We start from the raw sequence: 22,317 nt of genomic DNA on the forward strand, positions 1-22,317 counted from the left end.
TGCAAAAAATGTATCATATTTCTTTGGTGCTGATTCTGTAAATGTTGGCATTGATCCAATACCAAGTAAATATAGGTCTAGTTCTGCAGATATCAGTAGGCTACTTATACTGATATGTATCATACAAAGTAGGTCATTCACCCGTCGAATCTATACCAAAATTTGCAGTTTCGGCCAGTGCACACATGTATCGTATCAAACATTTATGTAGGGAATCTTTCAAAAGTATAAAGTAGTAGATATTTTCAAAGCTGTGTTGCGCAAACATTTCAGTAAGTTCAATATAAGAAACTATTTTAGACCAAAAACAATTGTATTCATGTCAGTAGTGTCCATTCCTGGTCCAAAAATGTTGAATAAAGCTGCTTGATCCCAGCACTCTGCTCCATGTTGCCCCCTGCAGGTGATGAGCAGCCGCTTCTTCCCCTACGACGCCATAGTGACAGACGCTGTCCTCAGCCTGGATGAAGACACCGTGTTGTCCACCACTGAGGTCAGTTCTACACGCTCTCCTTTTTCATGTGCACAACACAATCTGTGTCTTCATCAGTACAAACTTGTACTTCTGCAGTGTTGTGTGCAAAGTCAGGCAGTTACAATATATTCCAAACATGCACATACTTTAATTACATGCACAGCTGCAATGTTGCTCTCAGAATTGTTGTTAAAATGTATTCAATATATTATGTGTGGGTGTATGTATTTTATAAATACTTTTACATTGGATAAATAATTTATTTATATTTAAATAGTCAAATATGTGAATTAGGGCTGGGCGATATGGCCTTTTAATAATATCTCGATATTTTTAGGCCATGTCACGATACACCATATATACCTCCATATTTTACCTTAGCCTTGAATGAACACTTGATGCATATAATCACAGCAGTATGATGATTCTATGTGTCTAAATGAAAACATTCTTCTTCATACTGCATTAATATATGCTACTTTTAAACTTTCATGCAGAGAAGGAAATCACAACTAAGTAAATTGACCAAAAGTGTATTTATTAAACAATTATTAAGCAGTGGCACAAACATTCATGTCATTTTAAATCAGAAAGTGCAAGATTGTGAGAGTCATTTTAAAACAAGCTATGAGTGCACTTTTGTGCATGATGTCACTAAAATGACATCAAAACAACACTAAATGAAAGTGTATTTTTTGTACAGAACGCCACTACAATAGTTTAAAACAAAAAAAATGCACTTTTGTGCATGATGTCACACAAGATAGTTCAATAAGTGTCAAATTAAAATGAGCTGCAAAAAAGGAAATCAAATAGCAGTGCTTCTACTTTATGTAGCAATGCTTTTGCCGCATAATTGTTCAACATATTCGCACTTGAAGCCAAACCACCGCCAGAAGATGCACCCCGTGCTGTTTTTCTTGGGAATTAATTCTTCCTTCATTTGTTACCAGATTGGCACCTTCTTTCTCTCGTATTACCACTCGCACCACTTCGCTAGCATCACAGCTAATGTTACCCATGTAGCTACCTCTCTGCTCGGGGAGGGCGTGTGACGTATGTAAGAAGGTGCGCTTGTTTATGTCTCAGTCTGTGAAAAGGAGAGACAACAAAGTGAGAAGAGCCTGTAGTGTAATGCCCGCAGTTAAAAGCATTGCGTGCGAACGTATATTCCAATATCACGATATAGTCATTTTCTATATCGCACAGAGACAAACCCGCGATATATCGATATATATCGCCCAGCCCTAATGTGAATCATATTTATAAAACATGTATTTTTAACATATGTGGAAAATATACATTTTACATTCCTCGCTCTTTTGCTTTTCCGTGTACTATATTACTGTACTAAATGAAGTCAAAATATCATTACAGTAATATTTGTCACTAGCAGGGCCCAAACCAATCAGTATCAAGGTCACTGATTGGCTTAGGCTCAGGCAGCATTACTCCATGGGATTAAAGGTCACTATGTGTGTGTTAAGAACATATCAGAAAAATGACTTAATTTACCCCGGTCAGGCTTGGAAACAATTAACAGTGATGAATGGGCCAAATGCAGAGGGTAATTTCACCGTGTGTGTGTGGGACTATCAGTGGTACTTTAACTTAAAACAAGGTATACTTTACTACTGTAAATACATATCTTAACCACAACGGTAAACAATTCTGGAATACTTTTGCAAGAAAAGCAAAGACAATGTGTCATTTTTCACACAAAAAAAACTCCTTGGACTTTATAGAGTGGTTTTCACTTTGCATATTTATTATGAATATATTCCCCATTTCTGTTCTATGTTCTTCTTTCTTTGGAGGTGCACTTCATTAATGCACTAAAAGTCCAGGTCAATTCAGACGTGGTATATCGCCCATATTTAGTTAATACTAAACAATGTGTATTTACATCATATTTGTGTGTGTGCAGGTGGACTTTGCCTTCACCGTATGGCAGAGTTTTCCGGAACGAATCGTGGGTTATCCTGCACGCAGTCACTTCTGGGACAGCAACAAGCAGCGCTGGGGGTACACGTCCAAGTGGACCAATGACTACTCCATGGTGCTGACAGGAGCAGCAATGTACCACAGGTATTATTTACACAGTATGGTGGATCAGCCACACTCCTATTTAAGTACTTTTTTATAGTGAAGGATACAAATAACTTATTTAAACACAATTAAAACATGAACTATAACTCCTATATTAGACTACACTCTTTGAATCCAGTATTATTACACACAATAATAGAAATAAGACATATACTGTAATGTAAACACACATACCGTATTTTTCGGATTATAAGTCTCTCCGTAGTAGACGTTGCACCGGCTGAAAATGCACAATAAAGAAGCAAAAAAACATTCATACGTCGCACTGGAGTATAAGTCGCATACTTGGGGGAAATTATTTTGATAAAATCCAACACCAAGAATAGACATTTGAACGGCAATTTAAAATAAATAAAGAATAGTGAACAACAGGCTGAATAAGTGTACGTTATATGACGCATAAATAACCAACGGAGAAGGTGCCTGGTATGTTAACGTAAGAGTCATTCAAATAACTATAACATATAAAACATGCTAAATGTTTACTAAACAATCTGTCACTCCTAATCTATAAATCCCATGAAATCTTCTTCCTCGATGTCGCGTCTAAACAACACTTATTCAGCCTGTTGTTCACTATTCTTTATCTATTTTAAATTGCCTTTCAAATGTTTATTCTTGGTGTTGGATTCTATCGAATAAATTTCCCCCAAAAATGCGACTTATACTTTAGTGCGATAAATATGTTTTTCTCCTTCTTTATAATGCATTTTTGGCTGGTGTGACTTATACTCCGGAGTGATTTATAATCCGAAAAATACAGTACACTGTAAAAATAAATGTATAGATTTTATGGCGCAAAACAAAACTGAATGTTATTGTAAAAATAACTAATTTTTACACCATATTAAATGGAAAAACAGTACCCAATTTGACCAATGCTAAAATCAGGTCACTGAGCTTACCATAAAATCTATAGATTTCTTCTACAGTGTAATAATGTAAATGAAACTGAACCACTGTTTTTATTTTGGTGACTAAGCTGCCAGTTTTTCCTCGATGTAAACTCTAGACTTGGCTATACAGCACACTACTGTAAATAGGAAAACACTTTTACTGACCCACCTGCAAGTACATTAAAAGTACATTTCTGGTAATGGTCCTACTTTTATTTTTACAGTAAAATTCTGGGGACTGAACAGACTCTTGTTTACTATTAAAACATCTATGATTGTTTTTACAGCGAATCTGGTGTCTAAGTTGCCATTTTCCAATAGTTAAATCTCCAGTTGTTTTACAGAACATTACTGTGTAAAGGTAACATTTCTGGCTAACTGATTTCTGTATTTTCACCGACTGAATGTAATGTATTTTTCAGACCATGGGGTACATTGGCCATTTTTGACAAAATGAAAGGTTTTTAAAGGCATTATACAGTCCAAAAAATAGCATTACCACTGTTACTTTTATATAAAAAATAATCTGCTGACTTAGCTGCCAGGTTGTTTTACCATTAAAATGTACAATAGTTTTCACAGTGTATTATTGAGTCAAAACTCTGCAACTTGGGACTCAGGTGCCAATTTTTATTTGTAAAATTGCAATGTTTTTTTTAACTTTCATGTAATTAATGCAAATGTTTTTGTACGGTACAACTGTAAAATCTACAATTTTACAGCACATTAGTGTAAAAGGAAAAACAGTCTTACTTGCATTTTACTGTCAAATGTGCAGTGTTTTTTACACTAAATTATAGTAAATTTGGGGTGACTGAGTTGCCAGTTTTTACCCAAATTAATGTAGGTAGAAGAAAAGTATTTTCATTTCCACTTACTGTAAGTCACATATTTTCCAACACACTCACTAACTTGTGGAAATACTGAAACTATCTCGTTTGGAGCAAATATCCCAAAAACTTATTTTTGACAAATTATGCCAAAGAATGAAAGTATTCATAGAATGAAAACGTTATCCAAGTTCCCACGGTAAAGTAGACAAAAGATTTAAAAGCCCAAGGTCACAGAATAATTACATAAATTCATAGTTCATATATCCTTAGCCCCTAAAAAAGACACAATATAAAAAACAAAGTTGGTCCTAAATCATTCAAGCTGTGGAACATCAGAGCAGTTTTAGAGTGAGTGTGGTGTAATGCAGGTACTACCACCACCTGTACACCAACTACCTGCCCTCCAGTCTGAAGACCATGGTGGACCAGCTGGCCAACTGTGAGGACATCTTGATGAACTTCCTGGTCTCTGCCGTCACCAAGTTGCCGCCCATCAAGGTCACCCAGAAGAAACAGTACAAGGAGACCATGATGGGCCAGGTGGGCCTGCAACACAACAGAGTCTTTGATTGACACACACTTGTATCATACACCAGTTGGGTGAAAGACATGATCGAACATTTTCTTTCCTAAAATACATTAAAAATAACAAAGTGTACTTTATTTGCCCCCCTTTATGTGTTTTAAAACTGCATTAATACTATGTGGAGAAAAAAGCCAAAATATTCCTTAATATCAGACAAATATTCGTTTGAAAAGTAGTACATTTACTATTAAAAACAATCATATGTATAGAAAACCAATAATAGTATAAAACACATCCCAAAAAACTATAAAAAGTAAAGTTGTCCGATAATGGGTTTTTTGTGCATTTTCCAATATCAACCAACACCGATATACAAAGTTGTGGTATTAACACATTATTATGCCTATATCTATATATATATATATATATATATATATATATATATATATATATATATATATATATATATATATAGATATATATATATATATAGATATATATATATATATAGATATATATATAGATATATATATATATATAGATATATATATATATATAGATATATATATATTTATATATATATATATAGATATATATATATATATAGATATATATATATTTATATATATATATATAGATATATATATATATATATACACATATATATATATATTTATATATATATATATACACATATATATACACATATAGATATAGATGTATATATATATACATATATATATATACATATACACATATATATACATATATATATATATATACACACACATATATATATATATATACACACACACATATATGTATACATATATTTATGTATATATATATATATATATATACACACACACATATATATATATACACACACACACATATATATATATATACACACACATATATATACATATGTATACATATATTTATGTATATATATATATATATATATATACACACACACATATATACTGTATATATACACACACATATATATACATATGTATACATATATTTATGTATATATATATATACATATGTATACATACATATACAAGATGCATATATACACACATATATACATTATATATACGTGTATGTATATGTATATATTAAAAAATATATATATATATATACATGCATATGTACGTATATGTATTTTTACGTACATATATGTGTATAAATATGTATATATATATATGTATAAATATGTATGTATATATACATACTATATATATATATATACATGTATATATACATACATATACGTGCATATATATATATATCTATACATACATATAATATATATATACATGCATACTGTATATATATATATACATACATACATACTGTATATATATATATACATACATACATATATATACATATATGTATATACACATACATTTATATATGTACATACATAAATTTGTATGTAAATAAATATATATACATACATATATATGCTTATATATACATAGGTATATACACATATATATATGCACATACATAGATATATACATATATAAATATACATAGATATATGCATACATATATACGTATATATATATATATATATATATATACACACACATATACATATATACATACATATGTACAGACATGCAGTATATACATACATATTTATGTATGTACATGTATATATATACATACGCACATATATACATACATATATATGTACGTACATCTATATATATACATCTATATATATATATACATACATATATATATATATACTCACATACACATATAGATATATATATACATACATGTATATATACATATATATATACATACATACATACACAAAAATATACCTATATATAAATGCATGCATATATATACATACATACATATATATATATACACATATTTATACATATATACACACACATTTATGCATACATATATACACATATTTATACATATACAGTATATATCCATCCATCCATTTTCTACCGCTTATTCCCTTTTGGGGTCGCGGGGGGCGCTGGCGCCTATCTCAGCTACAATCGGGCGGAAGGCGGGGTACACCCTGGACAAGTCGCCACCTCATATATATATATATATGCATATATATATACTTACATATATATACATACATACATATATATATGCATACATATATATATATACATGGATATATATATATATATATATATTTGGATATATATACACATATATACATACATATATATACATACATATATATATGGATATATATACACATATATATATACATACATATATACATGGATATATATACACATACATATATACACATATACATACATACATATATATACACATACATATATATACATACATATATATATATATATGGATATATATACACATATATACATACATATATATATATGGATATATATACACATATATATACATACATATATATACATGGATATATATACACATACATATATACACACATACACATATATACACATACATATATACACATACATATATACATGCATATACATGGATATATACACATATATACATACACATACATATATACATGCATATACATGGATATATACACATATATACATACATACATATATATACACATACATATATACATACATATATATATACATACATATATACACATGTATAGAAATATATATATTACACGTGTATATATATATGTATATATATATACATGTGTGTGTATATATATATACATGTGTACATATATATATATATACACACACATACATATATATATACACATACATATATATATATATATATATATATATACATATATATATATATACACATACATATATATATTTATACACATACATATATATATATTTATACACATATATATATATACATACGTATATATATATATTATATTCACATGTATATATATACACACATATATACATATGTGTTTATATAAATACATATATACATACATATATATGCATATATATATACATATGTATATATATATATACCTATCTATGTATGTGTAAATATATACATACGTATATGTAGATACACATACGTGTGTGTATATATATATATTTACATGTGTATATATATATATATATATATATTTACATGTATATGTTGATTGGCAACACTAAATTGGCCCTAGTGTGTGGATGTGAGTGTGAATGTTGTCTATCTGTGTTGGCCCTGTGATGAGGTGGCGACATGTCCAGGGTGTACCTCGCCTTCCGCCCGATTGTAGCTGAGATAGGCGCCAGCGACCCCGAAAGGGAATAAGCGGTAGAAAATGGATGGATATATATATATATATACACACACATATATACATACGTGTATATATACATACATATATATATGCATATAAAAATATATGCATATATATACATATATCTATATATACATACATATACATACAAACATATATATATTTACATACATGTATATATACATGTATATATTTACATACATACATTTATACATATATATATATATATATATATATATATATATATATATATATATATATATATATATATATATATATACGTATATAAAATAAATAATTGTTAAACTATGTCCACCTATCATGGTAATAAAAGCAAAAATAACTTTTATAGGTTTGATATATTTAAAAAATTAAGTTTAAAAGCAAGAACATGTCTCCACCATTTTAATAAAAAAGTAGTATAAAAAGATTACAGCTATTATACACATTTATGTAAAACTAAATGTATGACTGTTATAAAAAGCAAGATTATTCCTCAATATCACCCCAATAACAATTAGTGTAACAAAAATGTTAACATACAGTTTTTGTATAAATCCATTAACGTTTTATATAAAATATATATTTATATGATATATAATTTTGTGTAGTAGGGATGTAACGATGACATCGCGATTTTGTTGAATGTGCTCAAAGTACAAATATTTTTGCCTTAATTGTCACTTGAAGCGTCAGTGAAGAAAACACTACCCACCTGGTAAGAGATGATACGGTAGTATCTGTTCACATATGATGCCTGCTGGTTGTTTGAGCACACTGCAGCCGTTTTGAATAGTCACACCCGCCAATGCTGCAGTCACACGCAGGATTCTCACGGGAATTAGGCAGAACTATACAGTGTAAAATAGACAGACTCTTACAAAACATGCACAAAAGTAAATGTTCTTCATTGATAGAGTTTTAGGTTTAATATCGTATTGTTTTTTACTGTTAAGATGCACAAAAAAATTGAATATTTTATTTCTTGCGTGGCTTCCTACTCTGTTCAGTGGTCCTTGAACGCACCGTAAAAACACCATCTCTAAGTATAGAACATGACTCTCTAAAAGAGCACAGCTTGTGTTATCGTTGTTGCTCGGACAGAAATGTGTTAATATAAGTTTAGTTTGGGTTATGTTGTTTCTTTAAGGGGAAATGTCTCTTGTTTTCATGTTAGCATTTAAGTGGATCATTGTCAATTGAAACTCATGTGTACATTATAAAAGAAGCAACGGTCACATGACTCACATGTCGCTCCCTTCCCCGCAGTCATCAAGAGCGTCTCGCTGGGCCGACCCGGACCACTTCGCTCAGCGGCAGACGTGCATGAACAAGTTTGCCAGCTGGTTTGGCGCCATGCCGCTGGTGCGCTCCCAGATGAGGCTGGATCCGGTCCTGTTCAAGGACCAGGTGTCCATCCTGCGCAAGAAGTACAGGGACATCGAGAGGCTCTGACCCGCCCACAGAAGGAGACAATGACTATCCTGCTGGCTCAGCAAGGTGTCTGGTTACCTAGCAACCTATCCCGCATCAGGACACCCCAAAACCGACCCCAGCTGCTTTGTCGCCTGGTTTGATTTTTGTACAAATCAGTTGCAAACAAGGGTTGGAATTTTTCAAAGCAGACAATTGTTGTTTTTTTAGTTATGATCACAACTTCCTCATCCAGGCCTTAATGTCTTTTTTTTTTTTTACATCTTTTCTTTCCTGCCATGTGCTCGTCGTACTTAAACCCGGTCACCATTACCTGGAAGTGCCATCTCTGTTTTTTAAGTTATTTATTGCATATTCTGCTGCCTCTTTTACTTTGAGACACCCAGGTGCTCTACTTTCAAAAATGCCAATCAGTCCACTAACAAACATCTTTGACAACAACATGAATGACAGTAATTGATTAACGCGTAAGTGACACTTGAATGACAACAACTATTATTACTATTATTATTATTAGCAGCCTTTCTGTCAGACTTACAATCAGCATTGAAAACCCTGTCAGAAACCCTGCACTCTTAAGTGTACTTCCTAAAGTGCACTCGTCAAGTCCACTTGCCTGGCCTCAAAAACATGGTAGGAAATCATCTATTCCAGGGTCAAACTGTCGCCGTCACAAAGTGGTTAATTAATGAAGTGTTCAAGCGACGTGGTCACAAGTATTAGGTGTAAAGTTTATAATATATATTTTCAAAAACCTGTAAGTAGTGAAACGTTGCGTGCAAAAACAAAAACTGGGAGATGACTGCGTTCCTGCACATGATCATTAACTTCATTATTTATCATTTGTGTCAAGTGCCGAGAAGCTTCTATGGTCGTCGTCACATTTTTTCATATTTGCCATCAGTGGTGGGAGCCGACAAAACATTCAAAGAAAAGCAAAACTTTTTTATAGGTTTGCAAAGACAGTCATGCTGTTTTTTTAGGATTCTATTTCAGCTTAATATATATGTCAGTTTTAAAAAAAAAAAAAAAAAAGTCATGAAATATATAATTGTTTTCTTTGCAATTTAGCCTTGATTTATGCTACTAATGGTGCATTATGTAATGTTACACATTACAAAAAGTAACAATTTGATGTAATAATAAACCTTTGAAATCTAACGGTTTGAGTTTTGATAGTGAATGCATGACATTAGATGGTTTATTACATAATCCACCACATTGTTACCTTTTACTGTATAAATGTGGCATTATTACGCAATGGGGTGAAAAATTATTATTACATAAATTGTTTACAAGGCTAAATTGCAAAGACCTTTTTGTAACTTTTAAACAATTTTTCATGTCATTATTTTTTTAATGATGCTAAAGTAGAGTAAAAAATAGCATGACTATCAAGGCAAACTTCTATAAAAATGTTTGCTTCTGAAGTTTTTAGTTTGTATTTTGTTTTACCTGCGATGTTACAAGCCTTAAAGTTACTTTGTACTGATGAAATATTGTGAGCAGAGAAATAGATTTTTCAATCAATTAGTTTTGCAGTACAACACAGCAAAGGCACTGTCTAATATCATAAAATCCCGATTTGAATCATCATGTACTTCCTGTGTACATTTCAACACGTGACTGAATGTTGCATTCAAGTGTTCATCCTAAGCACTTTTTTCCTACTTGATGTATTATTATTATATCAACATCACATTTTTTTTTCTTTTTTTTTAAATGTCTGCTTTTTTATAAACAGTGTATAATTGTTGGAGACGATGGAGTAAACGTACATTTTCTTCGGCCTTGCAGATCAAATCATAATTGTACATAAACATATATTTATTTTTGGAAAGAGGACTGCACACTACGAGGTGGATCCTGCATCGCTGAGGGGAGTTCATGTATGAAATTGTATTGCCAATAATCCACCACATTTAATTGAACCGCGACTCGGCAGAGCACTCATGCAGCAACTGAGTTTTTAAGTGTGTGGAGTCGTGCTGCACACAGACTACTCTCAAGTTGCATCACATAAACGGTCTCGTGCTGTGGAATCGAGTGGGGGCTGCACTGTCTTGGCCCTCGGCGTGAGTTCAATTGCAAAATGGCGATAAAAAGCAAGCGGAGGATAATAAAAAGCGCGTGCGGCAGATGGAAGCGTTTAGAAGAGCTGTAGTAAAATGTTGGATGATGACGAGCGCTGGCTGACATCATCCTGGCAGTTTGTGTCCCAACACTAAAAGGATGGCTAAGTTCCTGGCATTCCCGCTGGATCAGGACCAAAAGAAAAATATGCAAGTTGAAAAAGTTGCAGAAGCTCTTCCCCAAAACCAAACACGTGACGGACAATTAATGTTTCTTGGTTGTTTGTGCCTTTTTTGTCCACCTCAGTCCTTGCACTGCCGAGGACTTTCTGTTGTGGACGAAACCCCCGCTTTTGTTTTTAATGCACTGCGTTACCACGACGACCATGTTCTGGGATACTGCTCAATCACGCCTGTCAAAGCTGATAAGTGGCCGACTGTCCTGATGCCTTCTCCTCCTCCTCCCGCCCAGCGAGTCCAGACTTTTCTAGCGCTCGCAGGTCACCACATTAAGAAATATGCTGATTTTGTAAGAATGATTTATAATAAAACAAACTTATTTGACCATACTTGTGTCTCACTGAACAACTTCTATTCCCTCTATACACTTAACTCATTTCCTGTGCTCATAAAATAAAGATATATCATCTCCAGCTATAAGCTAATGCTAATGCAAGACCAGTTACTGCACACATTAATGGCAGCGATGCTTGGAACTCCCAGTTTGTTCTTCCAACTTGAAGCGTAACAATGAGCTCTTATCTCATTAGGTTACAACTGTTTTTAATTGGTTCCAAGTTTTTTAAACAAATTCATTTTTGTAGTGTAGCAGAAGAAGAGATACATATACATATGTACATTTATATATATATACACATACTGTATAATTGAATAGATACATGGATATATACACATACATATGTAGATACATATATGTATTCATCGATAAAATTATATACACAAATACATATATACACATGCAGATATATACATACAAATGCAGCCATGTATATACGTACATATAAATACAAATATATACACACATTCATATATTTACATATTTATGCATAAATATATATACAGTATATATACATATAAATTACTATCTATAAGTATATACACATTTGTATATATACGTATCACTGTGTATATATGTATATGTATACATATTTATATACATAAACATATATAAATTAATATATACTTAGTTAATACATCTATATATACATAAATTATATACATATATATATGTGTGTGTATATATACACATTAATGTATGTATAAAAAATGTATGTATATATACATATACATCTATACACACAATTCTCATCAAGTGTTTGATGATAATTTCTCAACTTTATCAGTATTTATTGCCACTTTTCCCAACTTCTTTGTCACGTGTTGCTGGCATCAAATTCTAAAGTTAATGATTATTTTCAAAAAAATATATATCAGTTTGAACATCAAATATGTTGTCTTTGTAGCATATTCAACTGAATGGGTTGAAAAGGATTTGAAAATCATTGTATTCCGTTTATATTTACATCTAACACAATTTCCCAACTCATATGGACACAAAATTTGTACATACACGCATACATATACATACATGCATATAACCATACATATATAATGAAAATATATATGCAAATATACACATGTATAAACACATATATGTACATACATACACACACATACATATATATAAACAGTACATATACATACATATACATACATACATAAATATGTATACATACATACATATGCATGTACAAACATATATACATATACATACACACATACATATATACACATACATATGTATCTGCATGTGTATATATATGCACATATATTTTTAATATTATGCATTAATATATATGCATGTGTATGCATATATATTAATGTATATATATGTTTTTATGTATGTGTGTATGTATGTATATATATATATGTGTTTGTGTATGTTTTATACATGTGTATACATGTATAAACACATACACATATAAAAATCGATATGTACATACATACACATATACATAAAACATGTATATACATACATACATATGCGTATACATACATACACACATACATAAATACATATACATACATATATAATATTAAAAATATACATCCATATATAAACATATATAAACACATACACATATAAACATATATATACATATATGAACACACATGCATATACTATATACATGTATATGTATGTATGTTTACATACATACACACATAATATTAAAAATATATATGCATATATACTAGGGCTGGGCAACGATTAAGAATTTTAATCGAAGTTAATCGCACTATTTCTCCGATTAATCGCGATTAACTGCATTGTATACGCAAAGCCCAATAATGAATTCAAAAGTAGTGTGTAGTGCACCTTTATTGGAATATTCTCCCACATGAACAAAAGCGCCAAAACATTTGTTGTGCAAACACAATTTAAATCTGTCCTTGTTAAACAGTAGCAGTTAAATAGCATATTTTATGAAAATCAACTCAAAAAAAGTAAATACAAACATTTAAGCTTATTGCCACTGCCAGAGTATTTAAGTTATCCTGTTTGTTATGGAAAATAAATATAATCTACATACAAATTTCTGAGCCAATCATAACATCCGAACAGGCAATTTCTGAGGTAACAGCAGAAACATTTTTTTTTTATCAGGGATCTTATGTGTAAAAAACCTATATTATAGGTAGTGGGCTGTTTTAGGGAATTTTTGATCAAATTATCCGTAGTAGCAATATTAATAATGTGTTTATTCTGCGTAGTGCACTTAAAATAATTATGACCATATCTAGGAATTGATATGATGGGAATTTTCCGATTGTTTGCTTGGTGCTTTGATAAACTGAACGCATCATATACATGGTACTATATTGTGATGTTATGAGAACTACCCTACCCGGCATACAACAGGAGTGACGAGCATGCGCGGTAGTCCGGTATAGGTTGTGTCGCCATGACGGCATCTTGTATGTTGTGATATGCACGCTCTGAAAGCAAACGTTAACAACTCAGCCAACACGCCTCGTCTGCATTATTCATAAATAGACAGACAACACATATACTCCGCTGCTTCACAGGCCGCTGGATGTAGCCGGCAAAGTATTCCCATGCTAGCTAGCCGGTCTAGCAAGCACGCGTCATTCAGTCCAACACGGCCCGATATATCCACATCCAGAATTGTCTGGCGGTCGTAAGTGATCCCGGAGTGACCACGCTGTAAGCCAGCCATGAAATTTGCAGAATTGTCCGGTATTTTTGCCAAATGTTCCATCTTTACCAAGAGGCCCTCGACAACGAAGCTCATCCGGGCAACGCCATCTTTTTACGAAAAGGCGTTAACAAAATAAAAGCATGTAAACAACATACGCAAATGTGCGATAAAATAATTGTCGGCGTTAATAGATTGATGAGTTAACTCGTAATTAACGCATTAATTTTCCCACCCCTAATATATACACGCATGTATAATCACATACATATGCATACATATATACATACATCCATTGTATTAAAAATATACATGCATATATACACATGCATTTACATATGCATGTATATGCATATGTATGTGTAAATATGTATGTATGTATGTATATATATATGTTTTATGTATGTGTGTGTGTATGTATATAGGTGTATGTTTTATACATGTGTATACATGTGTATACATGTATAAACACATACACATATAAACATAATATATATATATATATATATACACATATACATAAAACATATATACATACATACATACGCATATACATAAAACATATATACATACATACATATGCATATACATACATACATAAATACATACACATATATAATATTAAAAATATAAATGCATATATACACATATATAAACAAATACACATATAAACACATATATACATACATACACACATACATATACATACATAAAACATATATACATACATACATATGTATACATACATATATACAAACATACATATACATACACACATATACATACATATATAATAAAAATAGATATGCATATATATACACATATATAAACAAACACATACAAACGCATATATATACATACATACATACACACATATGTACATGTACATACATAAAAAACATATATATACATACATACATACCTGTATACATACATACATATGCATATAAAACATACATATTCATAAATATATATTCAAAAAATATATATGTATCAATGCACATATATAAACACATGCACATATAAACAAATATATATATACATACATACATACATATAAATAGATAAATACATATGTATACAAACATACATAAACACATACATTTACATATATACATACATACATATATAAACACATAATGTGTATATATATATATATATATATGTATACAAAAATACATAAACACATACATTTACATATATACATACATACATATGTATAAATGCATATATACATACATATATACACATATATATATAAACATACATTTATAAATTTTTTTACATACATTATATTAGATTATATTATATTAGATAGTACTTTATTTATTCCGTCAGGAGAGTTCCTTCAGGAAAATTACAATTTTCAGCACAATCCCATTCAAGATCAGACAAACATTACAGGGAGACAGAACAGGATCGCTGACGGGTCTGCCGGCTTCCAGCGCCCCTTACAAAAAAACAAAACAAAAGATGAGATACAGGTAAACAAGGGGGGGAGAAAAAAAATAGAAGATTAAAATAAAATAAAAAAATCGGTCTTAGCCTGGGCCCTGGAGAGGGGGTGCAGACTGAGGCCAAGGGAAAAAAACAACAACTCATAGCCATAGTACACATCCCTCTTACATGTGTCTAAGAGGGAAACATCAAACATCAAAGAACACATAGGACATTAAAGACATTAAAGCAGCAGATACAACCAGACACTTCTACATACAGCTATGAATAAAAAGTAAATAAATAAATAAATAAATGGGTTGTACTTGTATAGCGCTTTTCTACCTTCAAGGTACTCAAAGCGCTTTGACACTACTTCCACATTTACCCATTCACACACACATTCACACACTGATGGAGGGAGCTGCCATGCAAGGCGCCCACCAGCACCCATCAGGAGCAAGGGTGAAGTGTCTTGCTCAGGACACAACGGACGTGACAAGGTTGGTTCTAGGTGGGATTTGAACCAGTGACCCTCGGGTTGCGCACGGCCACTCTCCCACTGCGCCACGCAGTCCCTAGTAAAAGTAAAAGTAAAAGAAACATATCCACTGTAGTGGCCTCTGCGGTGTTCCACGCCATCGTCTGCTGGGGTGGAGGGAGCATGGCCAGAGACAGAAGCAGACCCAACAAAGCAACCAAGACAGCCGACTCCACTCTCGGCCAGTGTCCAGTCCGCATGGATGAGCGATGATACGTCCAAGGAGACTGAGGTGTCCGACACCTGCTCACCCAGCCAAGACACCGCGAAGCCTCTCCGTCCCAGCGCTCAGTGCCAGCTCCGCACCCTGTCCCCCTCATCTGCATCTCCTCCAGTCCCTCCAAACCGACTCCGGTGTGGCAGAGACCCTGCAGCTGGTCTCCATGGCCAAAAGGCTCCCGGGAGGCAGATCCAGAAGTCCACAAAAAAAAGCACCACAGAGGTCACGAAAGTGACACCCCTTGTCACACAGTCCCAAAGGGTCCCGGACCAAAAGGCAAAAAAATATAATAACACATGAAAACAAGAGGGAAACACAAAAGGATGACACAAGAGCACAGAGCTCCTGCCTACAGCAGCCACTACAGCAGCCACTACAGCAGCGCCATCTTGGAAAAATATATACATACATAAAACATATACATACATACAGTATATATATATATATATATATATACATACATATATATATACATTCACATACACACAAACATATATACATACGTATATATACACATACATATACACATATATATACATATACATGTATATATATACATACATATATACATTTATATATATAAACACACATATATATACATGTATGTATATATACATATACACACACACACACACACACACACACATACATATATATACATACATATATATATATATATATATATATATATATATATATATATATATATATATATATATATATACACACACACACACATACATATATATATACATAAATACATATATATACATACATACATACATATATATATATATATATATATATATATATATGTATGTATATACACATATATACATACATACATGCATACATACATACAAATACACACATACATATATACATACATACATATACATACACATATATACATACATACATATGTATATATTCATATATGTATATACATATATGTATATATGTATGTATTTATATGTGTATGTTTTATACATGTGTATACATGTATAAACACATACAAACATATATATACATACATACACATATACATAAAACATATATATACATACATACATACATATGCATATACATACATACATACATACATAAATACATATACATACATATATATTAAAAATATATATGCATATATACACATATATAAACACATACACATATAAACATATATATACATACACATGCATATACTACATACATGTACATGTATGTATGTATACATACATGTAAAAAATATATTTGCATATATACACACATGTATAAACACATATATACGTACATACATGCATACATATTAAAAATATATATGCATATATATATACACATGCATATACATATGTATGTCTATGCATATGTATGTATGTATAAATATATTTTTATGTATGTGTGTATATATATGTATTTATATGTGTATGTTTTATACATGTATGTTGTATAAACACATACACATATAAACATACATATATGTATATATATATATATATATATATATATATATACATATACATATATATATATATATATATATATATATATATATATATATATATATATATATGTATGTATGTATAAATAAGTATTTGAACACCCTGCTAGTTTGCAAGTTCTCCCACTTAAAAATCATGGAGGGGTCTGAATTTTCCACGGTAGGTGCATGTCCACTGTATGAGAGATAACCTAAAAAGAAAAATCCATAAATCACGATCCATGATTTTTTAACAATTTATTCCTGTGATACAGCTGAAAATAAGTATTTAAACACAAAAATTTATATTTGGTAGAGTAGCCTTTGTTTGCAATTACAGAGGTCAAACGTTTCCTGTAGTTCTTCACCTGGTTTGCACAGACTGCAGGAGGTATTTCCACCCACTCCTCCACACAGATCTTCTGTCAGGTTTCTGGGCTGTCGCTGAGTAACACAGACTTTCAGCTCCATCCAAAGATTTTCCATTGGATTTAGGTCTGGAGACTGGCTAGGCCACTCCAGAACCTTGATATGGTTCTTACGAAGCCACTTCTTGGTTTTCCTGGCTGTGTGCTTTGGGTCATTGTCATGTTGGAAGATCCAGCCACGACTCATCTTCAATGATCTGACTGAAGGAAGGAAGGTTTTTGGCCAAAATCTCACAATACATGGCTGCAGTCATCCTCTCCTTAATACAGTACAGTTGTCCTGTCCCATGAGCAGAAAAACACCCCCAAAGCATGATGCTACCACCCCCATGCTTCACAGTAGGGATGGTGTTCTTAGGATGGTATGCATCATTCTTCTTCCTCCAAACACGCAAAGTGGAATTATGACCAAAAAGGTCAATTTTGGTCTCATCTGTCCACAAAACTTTCTCCCATGACTCCTCTGGATCATCCAAATGGTCATTGGGAAACTTAACACGGGCCTTAACATGTGCTGGTTTAAGCAGGGGAACCTTCCGTGCCATGCATGATTTCAAACCATGACGTCTTAGTGTATTACCAAGAGTGACCATGGAATCAGTGGTCCCAGCTCTTTTCAGGTCATTGACCAAGTCCTGCTGTGTAGTCCTGGGCTTATTCCTCACCTTTCGTAGCATCATTGAGACCCCACGGTGTGATATCTTGCATTGGGCTCCACTCTGATTGAGATTGACCGTCATGTTTAGCTTCTTCCATTTTCTAAGGATTGCTCCAACTGTGGACCTTTTTTCACCAAGCTGCTTGGCAATTTCTCCAGAGCCCTTTCCATCCTTGTGGAGTTGTAAAATGTTGTCTCTGGTGTCGTTGGACAGCTCTTTGCTCTTAGTCATGCTGAATGTTTGGGTCTTAATGATTGTATGGGGTTGACAGGTGTCTTTATGCTGCTAACGACCTCGCACAGGTGCATCTGATTCAAGATAATACAGTGGAGTGGTGGAGGACTTTAAAAGGCGTACTAACAGGTCTTTGAGGGTCAGAATTCTAGCTGATAGACAGGTGTTCAAATACTTATTTTCAGCTGTATCACACGAATAATTGTTAAAAAAATCATTGATTGTGATTTCTGGACGTTTCTTTTTAGGTTAACAAGCAAACTCGCACCAATACAGTGGAATGTCCCCAACTAGTTTTTGAGTTCTAGTTAGAAATTCTACGACTACATTTGAGTTGAGTTGAGTTTGATTTTATTTGGAACACGCACGCATACAACATGATACATCACAATTCCCAGTTTCTCTTTTCAACATGTTCAAAAAGGAGTAGGAAGAAGCAGAGCTTTTTAATTTCCTACCCCTTTTCTTTTACATAACAGTTGCTAAAACTTTTGTTCACTTCCTGTTCTCAATGTATTCACAATATACTCCATAAGTATTACAATAAAAATAAATAAATAAATTGGTGAAGTAAGCCCGATTGTAGCTGAGATAGGCGCCAGCGCCACCCGTGACCCCGAAAGGGAATAAGCGGTAGAAAATGGATGGAGGGAAGTTATATTCCATTCGATGAGATAAGTAAGATTATTTTGAGAATGAAAGAATGGATGGATCAATAAATTCAGAATGTTTATCATGATTATTCTTCTTTGTACTTTTTAAACACTTTAAGTTTGAAGAGTTTCTCAAAGTGGATCATATTAGTACATTGTTTGATTGCTTTGCTTAATCCATTCCATAATTTAACTCCACAAACTGATATACTGAAGGTCTTAAGTGTTGTACATGCTTACAAATGTTTTGAATTACATTTTTCTCTAAGATTATATTTCTCCTCTTTTGTTGAAAAGAATTGTTGTACATTCTTTGGTAACTGGTTATAGGTTAGCTGTTTGCAAATTCACTATGTCGTGGAATTTCAGTATTGTTGATTCAATAAATAAAGGGTTTGTATGTTCTCTATATCCAACATTATGCATTATTCTAACTGATCTTTTTTGTAACATTGTTAGTGAATGAAGTGTACTTTGGTAATCATTTCCTCATATTTCTACACAGTAACTCAGATATGGTAACACTAGTGAGCAGTAGAGAATATAAAGTGATTTTTGGTCTAGAACATATTTAGCTTTATTATTATTGACGTGTTTCTTGCTACTTTATGTTGTATTTTTGTTATATGAGGTTTCCTGTTCAATTTATCATCAATCATTATACCTACAAATTTGGTTTCATTTACTCTTTCAATTTCAATTCCGTCTATTTGGATTTGTGTTTGACTTTCTCTTCTACTATTACCAAATAGCTTTATTTTAGTTTTAATGAGATTCAACGATAGTCTGTTTTTGTCAAACCATTTTTTAAATTTGTTCATTTCTTCTGTATTATCTTCTGTGTGTTCTCTCCACACGTAACATTTCGTTAGTCACGTTGCAGTCAAACATATTTTTCAATATGTTGCACAAACACGTGTTCCTCCTCTGAATTGAATGTGAGCTCACATTTGTTCAGTAATAATAGTCCCTGCTTGCTGCCATGCCCTCTCTGAACATAGGTTCACTGAAAATGAGGTTTATTAATCAGGCTCACATAAAATCGCATGTTTTTTCTTCTTCTTTCTGCTTCAAATATTGCCTGTGTCGTCTATTGTTGAGGACAATGGTGGGGTAATAAATAGATATGAGGCTGCTGTATGCAACACAAGCATATCAAACACTGATATTCCTATGGACACAACATGACCGAACTGTGTGTGGATGATTAATAGTCAATGGCCTTTCGATCGATTGTTTATTTTGTTAAAATATTTTGATGGTTTTTGTTATTGTACAAATTCAGAGAATAATTTCATTGACAAGGCAGGACTATGAAGCCAAAAACCAAGTTATTTCAATCAGTAGTTTTTGCTTTTGTTTAGTCATTGTGTACTGTTGATTGCAATAAAAAGTTTAAATTTTAGTTTTAGTCACAGTCCTTTGAGAAAAATATATTTCAATTTTATTAATCTAAATTGATTTAGTTTTGGTCTAGTTTTGGTCAACACAATTATACAACATTTTATTCAGCTGAAATTACAGGACACTTAGTCAACTAAAATGTAAAATATAAAGTATTAAAAATAAGGCCTCCTTAAAGCTTATTTAAAGACCTCTTTATTTAGAATACCTGCAAAACATGTGTTTGACACAGAAGTGGAATGATCTGGTCAGGAATGATTTAGGATGCATACAATGAACAAAGCCAATGAATACATTTCAAGCCCTTTTTTTAATGCCGTCTCTGGCAAAACAGGTAAATATGTTGTGAAATGGAGTTACGATGCATGCTTTTATCATAATT

General features: G+C 32.1%; 1 protein-coding gene across 1 annotated transcript in view; it reads left to right on the top strand.

Annotated features, from left to right (window-relative positions):
• LOC133539829 (exostosin-1b) overlaps window positions 1-12,209 on the top strand; it is a 358,313-nt gene extending 346,104 nt beyond the window's left edge. Inside the window, exons 8-11 of the mRNA XM_061882069.1 lie at window positions 404-493; window positions 2,403-2,563; window positions 4,682-4,853; window positions 9,404-12,209. Coding sequence (XP_061738053.1) covers window positions 404-493; window positions 2,403-2,563; window positions 4,682-4,853; window positions 9,404-9,589 — 609 coding nt within the window. The 3' untranslated portion in view covers window positions 9,590-12,209. The remainder of the gene's footprint in view (window positions 1-403; window positions 494-2,402; window positions 2,564-4,681; window positions 4,854-9,403) is intronic.
• The last annotated feature ends 10,108 nt before the right edge of the window (window positions 12,210-22,317 follow it).

Source organism: Nerophis ophidion, linkage group LG21, assembly GCF_033978795.1.
Source record: "Nerophis ophidion isolate RoL-2023_Sa linkage group LG21, RoL_Noph_v1.0, whole genome shotgun sequence".
In the NCBI taxonomy this organism is placed as follows: domain Eukaryota; kingdom Metazoa; phylum Chordata; class Actinopteri; order Syngnathiformes; family Syngnathidae; genus Nerophis; species Nerophis ophidion.